Raw genomic sequence first — 15,347 nt, 5'->3', positions numbered from 1 at the left:
CTATCCTGGGGCAGCCTAGCCCAGAAGGACACAGGCTGAACTTGTGGTGTCCTTTTACTTTGAGTGTCCCCCAGGAAAGACAAGCCAACCAGTGCAAGGGCCAAAACCCGCACAAGGGCTGTAAAGCAAAGACAAAAAGTGGGGGACTCACCCACCAGCGACTTCTACCTGGCGCAGTGATTGAAGGCAGGAGGCTCAGCAAATCTGGAGGTGTGATCCGCAAAAAGTGGAGAGAAGGTTCAGGGGTGCACCACGTGGTTGGGCTGGAGAGCCAAGGCGTGTCTCAAGGGCCAGAGTCAGAGGAAGGGGGAGACTGAGGAAGGGAGAGATGGAGAGGAGGGTATTTGGAAAAGAAAAGACCCCTTTCCCATGAGTATTCAGCACCAAGGGCCATCTGTCAGACTGGGTTTCAGAGTCCGCTGAGAGGAGCCCACCCAGGGTTCCTCAGTCCTTGGCAAAAGTTTGGAGAATTTGTGAATGACAGGGAAGAGCAGGAAAGTATGAGACAGGGAAGGAAAGCCGAAGAGGGAAGACTGCCCTGAGGATTCCAGCCTCCAGAACTATGCATCCAATCAAGCCAGGGGGAGACTCCCATAAGGAGGAGGGAGAGAGAGAGAGACAGAAGCCCCAAGGACCGCCTGAGGCACCAAATGTTGGCGACACACAACATGGTGGGGGACGGGTGAACCCGTGACGCACGGGTTGGTGAAGGAATTTACCAGAGATGAAGGATGAGAATACAAAAGTTATTTATTAGCGGTGTGCCGCCATGGACAGCAGTGGGCCTCACAGACGGGAGGTGCCTGTGTGAGCCCATCAGTCTTTGTTTTGAGTCTCAGATTCTCTCAGGTTTTCCACTGGAGCTTTTTCAAGTGGGCTCCTGTATCTTTTCCTTCTTTTCCTCTTTTTAAAAATTTTTTTTAATCAATAGACTATTTTTAGAGCAGTTAGGTTCACAGCAAAATCACGTGGAAAATACAAATATTTCCAACATACACCCTGCCCCACCCCGCACTTGGCCTCGCTGTCATCAAAAGAGCACTGCAGAGGGATGCACCTGTGACAGTCGCACACCATTACCGCCTGGCGTCCGTAGTTTACATTAGGTTTCATTTTTGGTGTTGTGCAGACTGTGGGTTTTGACAGGTGCGTGACGAGGTACATCCACCATGATAGCATGGAGCATCGTGTATCCTTTGTATCTGTCATTTTCTGAGACCTTCTTCATTTTCTGATGCGAGACTTGCCAGGTTTCTCTTTGATTTCCATGAGCCGGTTTTCAAGGAGTTCTGGTGCCTGTTAGTGAGAAATGGTATTTAGAAATCCAGATCTAAGATCTAGGAGTGCTCATTGTTACTAGGGTTACCAGGCAAGGATGTCTACTTTGGCTACTTCTGATTAACATAGTATTGCAAGTCCTAGCCATAGCAGTCAGACCAAAATAAAACAAAAAAACAAAACAAAAAAACAAAACAGACAAAGGAATGCAGATGGGAAGGGAAGAAGTAAAACTGTCACTATTTGCAGATGACATGGTACTTCATACAAGAACTCCAAGTTCTCTACCCCGAACCTATTACAACAAATAAATGAATTCAGCAAGGTTGCAGGATCAAGATTAATAGACAGAAATCTGTTGCGTGTCTATATGCTAATAATGAAACGTCAGAAACATAAACTAAAAAGAAAAAAACTATCTAAATAACAATTTTGCACAGTTGTTAAAGATTCACGAATTTTGTGACATGTTTATCAAACTACTGTCAGCTTGAAATTAACCTTGCCTTCTTCCTGAATTCAGTGGGAACACATTCAGATTCATAGTTGCATATTATGTTGGTTGTGGGTTTGTTGTAAATGGCCTTAATTCTTTCCAGATAAGTTTGCCCTGTACCCACATTGATGAGAGCTTCAATCATGAATGCGGTGGAATTTTATCAAGTGCTTTTTCCGCATCCGTTGAGATAATGCTGTGATTTTTAGCCTTCCTTTTGTCAATGTGGTGTATCACAATGATTGGTTTGTGACTGTTCAGCCATCCTTGTGACCCTGGAATAAGTCCAGCTTGATTAAGACGTATGATTATTTTTATGCATTTTCCGATTTAGTTTGCTATTATTTTGTTGAGGATTTTTTCATCTGTATTCATCAATGATACTGGCTTGTAATGTTCTTTTTTGGTAATGTCTTTGTGTGGTTTGGGGATCAAGGTAATGGTGGCCACTGCAGAATGGATTTGGTAGTGTTCCCTCATCTTCAATTTTTTTGGACCAGTTTGAGAAGGATAGCTATGATTTCTTCTTTACATGTTTGGTAGAATTCCCCGGTGAAGCCACCTGGTCCTGGACTTTTTTTTTGCTGGGAGTATTTTAATTACACGTTCAATTTCACTTCTAATGAATGGTCTGTTCAAATTGTCGGTTTCTGATTGACTCAGTCTTGGCAGGCTGTGTGTTTCTAGAAACTTGTCCCTTTTTTCCAGAGCGTCCAATTTGTTGGCACATAACTGTCTATACTATTCTCTGATGTTTTTTTTATCTCTGTTGTATAGATGTTATTTCTCCTTTTTCATTTCTTATTTTGGTTTTTTAGGTGCTCTCTCTTTTCTTGGTGAACCTGGCTAAAGCTTCATTAATGTTGTTTACATTTTCAAAAAACCAACACTTGATTTTAGTAATCTTTTCAATTTTTAATCTCTATTTTATTTATTTTCTCCCTGAAAGTATCTACCCATATTCAATGATGTAAACAGCTTCTCTCTGTCTCAAATAAGAATGCCCTGATATGTAGTGTATTCCATTGCATGAATACTCTCCTGTGGTCAATTTTAAGCCACCAATGGTTTGACAAGCATCTCACAAAATTCTTGAATTTTTAACAATTTGTTTTTAAGCGCAGGTGAGCTGATGACAGCACACCACTATAAATGTATCTAAAATTATGTGTACATCTATATCAATCTATTTATATATTCTCATATATACTACAGTACCTCTTTCCGTGATAAAGGAATATTCTATATCTGCACCTATTCAATATAGTAACTACTAGACTTACGTGCCTATGGAGCACCTGACATGTAGCTAGCAGCACAAAAGAACTGAATGGTACACTGTATTTACTTTTAATCAATTTAAATTTAACTCTCTACATATTAGATGGCACAGCTCTACACTTTATCCTGGGGGGTTGTGAAAACTGGGACGGTAACTTTGAGAGTTGAATTTGCTCAATTACCATCAGAGGTATCATCATTGGGAAATCAAATCCCGTAGACCCTTTTAACAGACTTTTTCTTATCATTATTGTGTGGATCCATGGCTGGGGCAGATACCACCTTGATCTGAGTGCTCTGAGTATGTAAAGGTCCTAGTCCAGTCCCATCAGAAAGATCAGAGCCTGACCGTGCTCGGTTTCCCTCAGGAGAAAATGAAAGGGAGAGAAATGTATCATCACAAGGGCTGTTTGCTGGGCGCACAGGGGGACAGAGAGAGAGGACATGTACCGAGAAAGGTGACACTCAGGCCATGACTGAAACAACATTGCTAATTCCATTCACAGGGCTCTATTTTTCAATGTCCTTTTATGGACATGGTCTTTATTCTGCTATTTTAATGCCCTTGATGAGACCACAGTCAATCAGAACTCTTCTGGCTTTTTGTTGATTCTGGCATCACCAGATGCAGGGGCCAGGATTAGTACAGACAGGCCCAAAAATGGGATTAAGACAATTCTTGTTGTTGTTTTGTTTTGTTTTGATTTCTGCTACTTGAAGGAGGACATGAGAGTGCAAACAATTCTCAGTGTGACTTTGAATTGCTTTTACATTTCTTTCCCTAGGGGTTTGGCAGTTTCATTTGGATTTCTGATCATCTTAACTGTGATATTTTATGTTGCTGTCCTTCACCTACAATGGCTCTCCTCTCCTTTTAGCTCTGACTGACCTAGAAATAGTGGCCCAAGGCATTATCTTTATTTTTGCTGGCTATGAGACCACCAGCAATTCTCTCTCCTTCATTATGTATGAACTGGCCACGCACCCCGATGTCCAGCAGAAGCTACAGAAGGAGATCGATGCGACTTTCCCCAACAAGGTGAGCGGATGGTGCCTGAACGGGGCGGGTAAGGTGAAGCCTCAGAGAGAACACCTCCTCTCCACTTCTTAAGAGATTTTTGCAAAAATCGTGAGCACAAAATCTTTTACCCACACTATTGAGGAAAGATTTAACGAGTGCAAAATGACAGGAGAAACATAGGTGTATGTGCTACTCACAGCAGTGTAAGTACTTCGGAAAACATGCTGGTCCTACCAAATCAGATGTCAGGATAATGCCAAGTAAAAATGACAAAACCTCAGTGCATCGAGCTATAAGCATTTACTGCTCTAGTGTCTGCTTAGTTACCTGTTGATGAGGCTTGACTTGATTTGGTCTGGGTGTTGGCTGGTCTAGGGTGATTGGCTAAGCTGGCTGCGCTCACTCAACTGCACACGTGCCCCACGCATCCCTCATACCCCCCATGTCTGCTTCTCAGGGCAGTGGTAGGTGGCAGGAGAAAGAAACCCACTCATGTGGGTGCCTTCAAACCTTTGCTTGCAGCACAGTTAGGAAACTTTCCACTGTCTCAGACAAGCTGGTCAACCCCAGAGTCAGAAAGCGAGGGCACCACAAAGTTAGATGGCAAAGGCAGGGACACAGGAAGGGGTGGAGAATTGGGACTATCAATTCAATCTCCCACCCTGGGTAAAGTGCAGATGAGGAGGAACCTTGTCACCACAGAGTGCATAGGGTAGGAAATAGAAGACATGAGTTTGACTCATGACTGTGGTTTTGGACAAGTTTTATGACATTTCAGAGTCCTGGTTCATTTAAATACAAGATAAGGATACAGTGTAGGGCTGACTTAAATTAGAGATAATCCTTCTTCTCTGTTAACCCCGTATTGAGATTTTTTTTTTAACTACAAGAATGTGAAAAGGTCACTAAGAGACCTTTAGTTGGTTAAGTCTTGTGTTCTCCTTTACAATAATGCTTATAATGACCACGATGGTAATGATCGTTTGCTTTTTACTGTATGTGTATGCTCTGAATGCTTTCCATTTAAAATGAATCTAATCTTCCTAAAATTGTGTTTTAAGTCAAGAGAGGCTAAGTTATGCCTCAGTAACAGATGAACCCTCAAATCTCAGGGGCTTTCAGAGCAAAGGTATATTCCCACATTTACAAGTCCCACACGGATGAGTAGTGGAGGATGGGAGTGGGGAGCTCGGATCCAGAGTTACTCAGGGATACTGACTAAGAGGATCCACTACAAGGCTCCAGTCTTGTAGCTGCGTTGTCTGGAACATGAGGTCTTGTTGTCTGGGGATAAGGGACTTGACAGCTGCTCACTGGCTTTTCAAGTGTTTTGTCCCTGAACTGACATAATCAACTCAGTTCACAGCCCACTGCCAACGCTGGTTTCCCTAACTTCAGGTGGGCTGGGAAATGTGGGGACCACGTGGACACTGGGTGAGCAGTGAGTGTCTCTGCCACAGAGCCCTGTGACATGTCAGCTCGAATTATCTCCGTGTGACACGTCAGAAAACTGAGCTGCCGAGAGATGGAATCCTTGCCTACACTAGTCGTGCACCCAGTGGAGAAAAAGCCAAGCTCTGAGCCAGGGGGTCCCTGGCTCCTGAGCCAGTTCTTACCCTTTACGATATTGCCTCTAAAATATAACAGCATGTGGCAGCCACACGTCAGCCTCACTGTTGTCGGATCTCTGCCAAAACTGGAATTTTTAGGAGATCTGGCCTCTGGGGCTGGAGAGGCTTGTTTAGACCTTCAGACCTTGCAGTCAAAACTTCAGTGACAACAGGAGACTGCTCAGCAACGGAGGACAGGGCTGAGGGCGGGGTCCTGACCCTCGGGTAACTTCCCCTAGGTCTGAAATTGTGTCCCCAGGAGCATCCATCTTACCCTTCTTTTGCATATTTGGTCCAGAAAGGAACTCTTTTCTCCCCAAATTATTTATAGGGATTTTAGATTACATAATCTTTTCAAATTGTATATGTATATTCATTAGAATAGTGATCATTAGAAATTCATTAGAATTAGTGATTAGGAGTTTTCAACTTAGAAACTTTATGTTAAAGAGGGAAATTGTTATTTCACACATAACCTTTTCCTTGGTAGAGATGTGTGCCTTCCTTTTAAAACGAAATGATAATTTCAGCATTCACTTAACAGAGCCATATTCTATTAGTCATTTTTTTTAATAAGAAAGAAAAATCACTGCAGGGTAATGTGCAAGATTTCAGGCCCTATTTAGGGGATGGTCTCAATGGTCTCCCATTGTCATACCTACTCCATGCATCTCAAAGAGCCACTAAGCAGGTCAAAGGCCATGAGAGATATTAAAATGTCTATAACTGTTAAGGTCCTTTACCAGTTTAAATTATTCTTTGGAGCACCTAACATTTCAATAGTACTTCATAGACTGAGCTGAAAGTTGATCCCAAGACTCGATGTGTCAAAAGTAATTTCTTTCTTTCCAGGCGCCCCCCACCTACGATGGCCTGCTACACATGGAGTATCTTGACATGGTGGTGAACGAAACTCTCAGAATATTCCCACTTGCTGGGAGACTGGAGAGGGTCTGTAAGAGAGATGTGGAAATCAATGGGGTGTTCATTCCCAAAGGGACAGTGGTGATGGTGCCAGTCTACGCTCTTCACAAAGACCCAGCACTTTGGACAGAGCCTGAGGAGTTCCGTCCCGAAAGGTACGAGACCCTGGGGAAAGGAACCCACCCTGAACCTTTTGGGTGCTTGCAAATTCTGAGAACCCTTATAGGTGACAAATGTGTGATTAGGCAATCATTTATTTGTACGTCTTTTTATTGTTAGAATATGTTTCTCTTTACAAGAGAGTTCACTAAGTCAAAATTATACAAACTGTAGACTAGAAAAAAGAAAATTATAGCCAACTGAATTCCTAACATCTTAACATAAGCCTCATCGATATGTAATACATGTCTTTATGAACATGTTTCTATGCTTATATAGATTCTTTTTTTTAACTTTTTTTTTACTGAGTTACAGTCATTTTACAATGTTGTGTCAAATTCCACTGGAGAGCACAATTTTCAGTTATACATGGACATATATATATATATTCACTGTCACATTTTTTTCTCTGTGAGCTACCAGAAGATCTTGTACATATTTCCCTGTGCTATACAGTATAATCTTGTTTATCTATTCTATGTTTTGAAATCCCAGTCTGTCCCTTCCAGCCCCCAACCCCTTTGGCAACCACAAGTTTGTATTCTATGTCTATGAGTCTATTTCTATTTGGTATTTCTGTTTTGGTTGTTTTTGTTTGTTTTTAATTTTAGATTCCACATATGAGAGATCTCATATGGCATTTTTCTTTCTCTTTCTGGCTTACTTCACTCAGGATGACATTCTCCAGGAGCATCCATGTTGCTGCAAATGGCATTATGTTGTCGGTTTTTATGGCTGAATAGTATTCCATTGTATAAATATGCCACATCTTCTTTAGCCAGTCATCTGTTGATGGACATTTAGACTGTTTCCATGTCTTGGCTATTGTGAATAGTGCTGCTATGAACATTGGGGTGCAGGTGTCATCCTGAAGTAGGGTTCCTTCTGGATATATGCCCAGGAGCGGGATTCCTGGGTCATATGGTAAGTCTATTCCTAGTTTTTTGAGGAATCTCCACACTGTTTTCCATAGTGGCTGCACCAAACTGCATTCCCACCAGCAGTGCAGGAGAGTTCCCTTTTCTCCACAGACTCTCCAGCATTTGTCATTTGTGGATTTTTGAATGATGGCCATTCTGACTGGTGTCAGGTGAGACCTCATTGTAGTTTTGATTTGCATTTCTCTGATAATTAGTGATATTGAGCATTTTTTTCATGTGCCTATTGATCATTTGTATGTCCTCCTTGGAGAATTGCTTCTTTAGGTCTTCTGCCCATTTTTCGATTGGGTTGTTTGTTTCTTCTTATTAAGTCGTATGAGCTGCTTATACATTCTGGAGATCAGGCCTTTGTCGGTTTCATTTGCAAAAACTTTCTCCCATTCCGTAGGTTGTCTTTTTGTTTTACTTATGGTTTCCTTTGCTGTGCAGAAGCTTGTAAGTTTCATTAGGTCCCATTTGTTTATTCTTGCTTTTATTTCTGTTGCTTGAGTAGACTGCCCTAGGAGAACATTTTTGAGATGTATGTCAGATAATGTTTTGCCTATATTTTCCTCTAGGAGGTTTATTGTATCTTGTCTTATGTTTAAGTCTTTGATCCATTTTGAGTTTATTTCTGTGTATGGTGTAAGGGAGTGTTCTACTTTCCTTGCTTTACATGCTGCTGTTCAGTTTTCCCAACACCAGTTGCTGAAGAGACTGTCTTTATTCCAGTGTATCTTCTTGCCTCCTTTCTCAAAGATTAGTAGAGCAAAAGTTTGTGGGTTCATTTCTAGGCTCTCTATTCTGTTCCATTGGTCCATATGTCTCTTTTTTGTACCAATACCATGCTGTCTTGATGACTGTAGCTCTATAGTATTCTCTGAAGTCTGGTAGAGTTATTCCTCCAGACTCTTTCTTTCTCTTCAGTAATGCTTTGGCAATTCTAGGTCTTTGATGGCTCCATATAAATTTTATTACAATTTGTTCTAGTTCTGTGAAATATGCCCTGGGTAATTTGATAGGGATTGCATTAAACCTGTAGATTGCCTTGGGCAATGTGACCATTTTAACAATGTTGATTCTTCCAATCCAGGAGCATGGGATATCTTTCCATTTTTTAAAGTCTTCTTTAATTTTCTTCATCAATGGTTTATAGTTTTCTGTGTAGAAGCCTTTCACCTCCTTGGTTAGATTTATTCCTAGGTATTTTATTACTCTGAGTGCTATTTTAAAGGGGATTGCTTCTTTAGTTTCTTTTCCTGTTGATTCATTGTTAGTGTAAAGAAATGCAACTGATTTTTGAACATTAATCTTGTAACCTGCTACCTTGCTGAATTCTTCAATCAGCTCTAGTAGTTTTTGTGTGGATCTTTTAGGGTTTTCTATGTATAGTATCGTGACATTGGCATATAGTGACACTTTTACCTCTTCTTTTCTAATTTGGATCCCTTTTATTTCTCTCTCTTGCCTGATTTCTGTGGCCAGGACTTCCAAGACTGTGTTGAATAGGATTGGTGATAGTGGGCATCCTTGTCTTGTCCCAGATTTTAGTGGGAAACTTTTGAGTTATTCACCGTTGAGTACTATGGTGGCTGTAGCTTTTATTATGTTGAGATATGTTCCCTCCATAGCCACTTTGGTGAGAGTTTTTATCATAAATGGGTGTTGAATTTTATCAAATGCTTTTTCTGCATCTATTGAGATGATCATGTGGTTTTTGTCCTTTCTCTTCTTGATGTGATGTATTACATTGATTGATTTGCATATGTTGAACCACCCTTGTGTCCCTGGAATGAACCCCACTTAATTATGATGTATAATCTTTTTTATGTGCTGCTGGAATCTATTTGCTAATATTTTGGCAAGGACTTTTCATCTACATTCATCAGTGTTAATGGTCTGTAATTCTCTTTTTTGGTGGTGTCTTTGCCTGGTTTGGTATCAGAGTGATGGTGGCTTCATAGAGTGACTTTGTGGCTTCTGGAAGAGTTTGAGAAGGACTGGGATGAGTTCTTCTTTGTATGTTTGGTAAAATTCCCTGGTGAAGCCGTCTGGTCCTGGACTTTTATTTGTAGGGAGGTTTTTTTATTGCTAATTCGATTTCATTTCTAGTGATCAGTTTGTTCAAATGGTCAGTTTCTTCTTGGTTCAGTCTTGGTGGACTGTATGTTTCCAGAAATTTGTCCATCTGTCCTAGGTTATCCATTTTGGTTCCATATAGTTTTTCACAATATTCTCGTATGATATTCTGCATATATGGATTCTTCACACTTAGAAGGGCATTATAGCTAATTTGGTTTTGTACGGATTACTTGATTTAATGGCAAACTCTAAATAACATTCTGTGTATATGACTTTGCATGTGTATGTCATAATTTACCTAAGCACTATCTTATTTTATGTGTACAGATTTTTTTATTTCCTTTAAGATTTTCTGTCTGTTCTCTTTAATTCTCCGAATTCACCACAAACCTTCCCCCATTTCCGTTTTATGAAACATTGGCTGTCATTTCCTCTAGCATTAATGTGAGGGTTCAGGCTGAGGACCTAGAGGTCCTGGTGGTTCAAGCAGCCTCACTGAGGACAGAGGTGCCCACAGGTTCCCCGGTGCTGTCCGTGGCTGCAGAGCTGGGCCAGCTCCCTTCTCCCTCAGGAGGCTGATGCGGCACATGTGCCCCTTCCCTGCCCAGCCAGCAGCAGCCCGTGTCAGCTGCCCATCCACATGCTCCTGCTACTCTTCTCTGTGCCCCCACATTATTTTAAGTCATACTGCCTATAAATATTACAGGATGTTTGTAAATAGGGCCTCTTTAAAATATACGTAAACACGATGCTAATATCAGTTTCCCTAAATCCACATTTTTCCTTAATATATTCAAATACTGAGGAGTCAAATTTGAATGAAACTGAGTCTAAGCACCAAGGAATTTGTAGGCTAATGGAACAGACAGACAAGGACACCAGTGATTAGGGTAGTGTAATCTAACCTAAGTACCTTCTGTGTGTGGGAAAGAGAAAGACGGAGAGACAGACAGTGACCCAAGGCGGGGGGGGGGGGGGGTGAGGAGGTAGGATATGAAATACAAGAAAAATAACAATTTGAATTCTCAGAGACACTTCTCCTCCTTCCTTCCTCCATGAGCATGTGACCAACACAAGTGTACATGGAGACAGGAACCCACATTTCCTTTAGTCAGTCTCATTTCCTGCTTGACTTTCAGAGCGTGAACATCTCACCTCCATGACTGTAGTTTAAGTGTTTAAAGATCAATTTTCTTTAAACAGCCTTCATCTCATCTCCCCAGCAAGACTGGGAGCTCTTACAGGGTAGAGGGGATGGGAAGGATCAGGAGCCGACCTTTCTTTCCTCACAACACATTAACCATAGCAGGATGAATGACTAGCCCACAACATGATCCCTAATGCTACTGGTTGAGAGTTTCAGTTAAAACCTCACCAGGAGCTCTTATGTTTCTTATGTCTCATTAACCTGTTTCATCTACTGTTGTGGATCCAGGTTCAGCAAGAAGAACCAGGACAGCATAAATCCTTACACATACCTGCCTTTTGGAACTGGACCCCGAAACTGCATCGGCATGAGGTTTGCTATGATGAGCATGAAACTTGCGCTCGCCAAAGTCCTGCAGAACTTCTCCTTCAAACCTTGCAAAGAAACACAGGTCAGAGAGTTTCCTATCTGCGTTAACAATGTTTTATTGGGAGTTTTGTTTTAACAGAGGGGTCTCTCTGTATATATCTAGGAATGTGATCTATTCAGAGAATCATTTGTTCTACTAGGCAGAGATCTATTTGGAGCTGTTGAGCTTCTGACTGTCCATCAGCTCTGGAGGGCTACGTCTGTGGCTGTATAAGTCTCAACTGTAAAGGTCATCTAGAGTCAATGAAGTTAGTGTGACAGCATTAGATGCAGTCCATTGAACTTGAGCAACAATTTACATTTGGACTCAAGTCCCCTTGAGAGAAGGGGAAGTGCGTGCAAAGTCCTGAGGGCAATCATTACCACGTCGTGACTTTTCAGCAACACGCTTCTCCAGCAGAACTTCCAGAAGCTCTCCTGACAGTGCTTCTCAGCCACTGCTTGCACAAGGAAAATCTGTGGTCCTTTACAAATTCTGTTGCCTAGGACGTCTGAGGCATCCTAAAATAATTCTCCCAGGGTGACATTCAAAACACCCCTGGAGATTCTGCTGTGGGGAGAAACCCTGATTGAAAGCATTTCTGCCAGATGTGAAGGACTCCCACAGTCCCCCTCACCTTCCAGGAGTCCTGCTGCCATCAGGCTGGGCTCCCTTTGCATTCCAATAATAAGTCCATGTGTGTTCTCTCTACGCCCCCACCATTCTATTCTCACCCTTCAGTTCTAGTTCAGTCCCCAAGCCCATTCCATGGAGCCCTCCCCCATCTAGTCAAAGCCCATTCTCCCTATGTTCTCTTATTAGTTCACACAGGCTGACCTCATGGGTCCTACCACCTAACTTAAGACTGCGTTGTTGAACAGTCCAGCTTGGCTTTCTGTCTTCTTTCTACCAAAAATGTCTTGAACTCTATCCCCTCCATTTATTCATTTCATAAACTTCCAGTGGTGCCTTGCAGTCATCCAGTAAATGCTAAAGGAGTGACTGGCTGTTGACTTAGAGTTCTTGCACACAAACATTTGAGCAGTTTGAACTTCTAAAATTTAACAAATGACATTTGTGTATTTCTGGGATTTGTGGGTATCCGTCTGTCTGCAGGGAAATGTATGCATGCCCTTTGAAATTCTAAAATACCAAGGTGTAATACTTCTAGAAAGATCTGCTTTCTCTCCTCTGAAGAGCACAAAGGACAGTCGCCATTGACTGGTACGAAGCCCGGCCCTATAACAAGGTCTGTGTCAGGACCCGTGCAGTTAATAAGCAGCTGCTCCACGTGGACAGGCTTTCTCAGGGACGAGGAGGAAAGACATGGTTTCCATTTTGTTTTGGGGCACCTGTGAGGCAGTCCTGTAATCATGTCCAGACATGGGACTCACCCCTGAGAGAACCGGGGCCCCTGGCACATCTGGGAGGGGCAGACGCTCCCAGCAAGCTGCACCCAGTCACCCGCAGGCTGGGGCTTCTCCCCTCCGTGACGTTTCGCTTTCCCTTCTGTCACCAGATGTTAGAAGGTCACTCTGTTGTTTCCCCCAACTCTGAAGAAGTGACTGAGTGAGAATGGGTCTAAAACATCAGGCAAAACGCTGTAGGCCGTCAGAAGTTTACCATTTGCCCTGCACTTGGGAGCCAGGAGATGTTGAAAACAACGGGCGTAATGCTTCACCATGCCTTCTTTCCACCATGAAACTGATGGGGTCCAACTCAGAGAGGGGGCTGGCCTCTTTACAAGTTGAGGATGGCCCATAAAATTAAAACGTGTAGTACGTACTCAGGGTTACCTTGTAAGCTGACACATACAAAATACCTGTACATCATTTTTCAAGATATTTTGCCATAATGTCTAAGAACCTGGTACATTTTTTAAAATTGAGCATTTTTATTTAAATTCTAAATCAATAAAGAACACAGGCCAACCTGACTTTTGGATCAAGTCTGGTACAGAATAGGCGCTCAAGAGCTATTCTGTGGAGTGAATGATGGATGAATCCTCTCACTATCCACTTTTGACACAGCTTATAGAATAAATATACAGGATCAGAGATAGGAGGGGACATTGAATGAACGTGGTCAAAAGTTACAAACTTCTGATTATAGAATAAATACAGAGCAGGATGTAATGTACCACATGATGGCTGTAGTTAACATCTGTGCAGTGTAAGAGAGGAGATCCTAGGAGTTCCCACACATGGAAGACAATGGTTTGGTTTTTTTTCCCTTTTTCTGTCTATATGAGATAATGAATGCTCACAAAACTTATTATGGTAGTAATTTCACGATAATTAGAAGTCAGATCACTATGCTATATGCCATAAACTTATGCCCTGCTGTACATCAATTATATCTCAGTAAAAGTGAAAATTTTTTTTAATTTTCAAAGAGGATAAGGGGGTGAGACACAGCTCAGTGGCAGGTGTATGCTTAGCATGCGCAAGGCCCTGGGCCAGTCCTTAGTGACTCTATTTAAAGAAAGAAAATAAATAAATAAACCTAGTTACCTCCCTTCCCCCACCAAAAGCACTGTCAAAAATTTTTTTTTAATTCTACCGTTATTAGGATAAGAAAGGAGTATGGGAAACACATTTATGCCCATATAGTTTATGTTAAAGTGAACAATTCTCTGAAAGACATAAACTATTAAAATTCAATCAAGGCACTACCAATAGACTGACTGTCCTTTTATCTATAAAAAACATTGAATTAGTAGTTTAAAAAAATCAAAGATATAGGCTGCTGAAAGTTAGCTTTTATGTGTTTGTAAAGCATCATTGTCCCTAATGTATCTTGTCTACTTTGCTTCTTGGTGATGCTTCATTAATTGGTTCTCTTGCGTTTGTTTAATTGTTGCAGATCCCCCTGGAATTAGGCACTCAAGGCCTTATGCACCCAAAAAAACCCATCATTTTAAAAGTTGTGCCCAGAGACGGAACCTTAAATTAAGCCTGACTTTCCCTAAGGACCTGGGTGTTGTTCTGCAAGGAAGCCGCGTCCCAGAGCACCAGAGACCTGGACTGACTTTGTGAGAAAACCCAGAAATGAAAATGGGCCTCACCCGCTGCCTTGTTGGATGATCACGGATCCTGTACATTCATTGAGCCTTTTCAGGGTCTACGGGGAGTGTTGTATGTTGTGTCACATGAAGGAGGTGACTAGGAAGGGCCAGATACGTAGACTCAGCTTCCCAAGTTCTCACAGGACCATCTCCACCCACCCCCAGTTAGTACCATCTACTCCTCTGGAGCACTGATCAAGAATGAAAATTTCTCAACAGTTTTTTCAACAAAATTTAATGAAAACAAGAATTGCAGTGGTGACTGAAGTAGTGACATTTAGATCACAGATTTTTTTGAAGATTCTGAATTAAATATTCTATTGAGCAAGTCAATAAACATCTCTTTGCAGAAGTCTTATCTGCTGCCTTTGTTCACATTAGGGGGAACGCGCACCACTGAATCGGGGAGACTCAGTGACTAAATGCTTTGACCGTCACAATCACTGGTGGGTGGAACCAATCTGATGTATTAAATAGGTAAGAGTTACAGCACTGGGACTTCATCCACTGCTTAGAAAGTATGTTCATAGTTTAAATCTACCTGTTTTGGACACATATTTTCTTCACACCTCTTTGTATTCCATCCCCAACTTCCAGCTGTCTTAACACAATGAATGTGAAATAAAAGCTGGTTGATTGGACAGTTGACTGGGGAGAATGGCTACAAGCACTGGTCATTTTCAGTTGGTATCAGAAGCTACACAGGGTTCTTCCTTTCCCTTTTCTGACCCTTCCCTCCTCTTTCCCTCCCTTGCCTTGCCCCACCTTCCTTGATAATCCAATCCTAAACCAGTAGGTAGGTCACAGAGGGTCTTTGGCAGCCTCACACTGCAGGGCGGGGGCAGTTAAGCAAGGAACAGTGGCTCCAAGTCAGAGGCTGAATAGGCTGGGGACGATGTCCACACAGACAGCAGGCTGGCATGGGTGTGGGAACCCCAAAAGCCCACTCAGGC

The 15,347-nt window shown here is 42.0% G+C and overlaps 1 protein-coding gene across 3 annotated transcripts in view; it reads left to right on the top strand.

The window, feature by feature from the left end:
* The window catches only part of LOC102505615 (cytochrome P450 3A29), a 35,498-nt gene extending 20,449 nt beyond the window's left edge, over positions 1–15,049 (top strand). The window contains exons 10-13 of one of the 3 annotated variants that reach the window (XM_032459757.1): positions 3,934–4,094; positions 6,539–6,765; positions 11,207–11,369; positions 14,193–15,049. In XM_032459757.1, the coding sequence (XP_032315648.1) occupies positions 3,934–4,094; positions 6,539–6,765; positions 11,207–11,369; positions 14,193–14,282 (641 nt within the window). In that variant the 3' untranslated portion in view covers positions 14,283–15,049. Of the gene's footprint in view, positions 1–3,933; positions 4,095–6,538; positions 6,766–11,206; positions 11,370–12,443; positions 12,564–14,192 lie in introns of those variants that run through there. The other 2 variants (XM_032459756.1, XM_032459758.1) reach the window with 2 other exon arrangements.
* The last annotated feature ends 298 nt before the right edge of the window (positions 15,050–15,347 follow it).

Source organism: Camelus ferus, chromosome 18 (genome assembly GCF_009834535.1).
Source record: "Camelus ferus isolate YT-003-E chromosome 18, BCGSAC_Cfer_1.0, whole genome shotgun sequence".
NCBI lineage: Eukaryota > Metazoa > Chordata > Mammalia > Artiodactyla > Camelidae > Camelus > Camelus ferus.
This window is presented reverse-complemented; position numbering and strand designations above follow the sequence as displayed.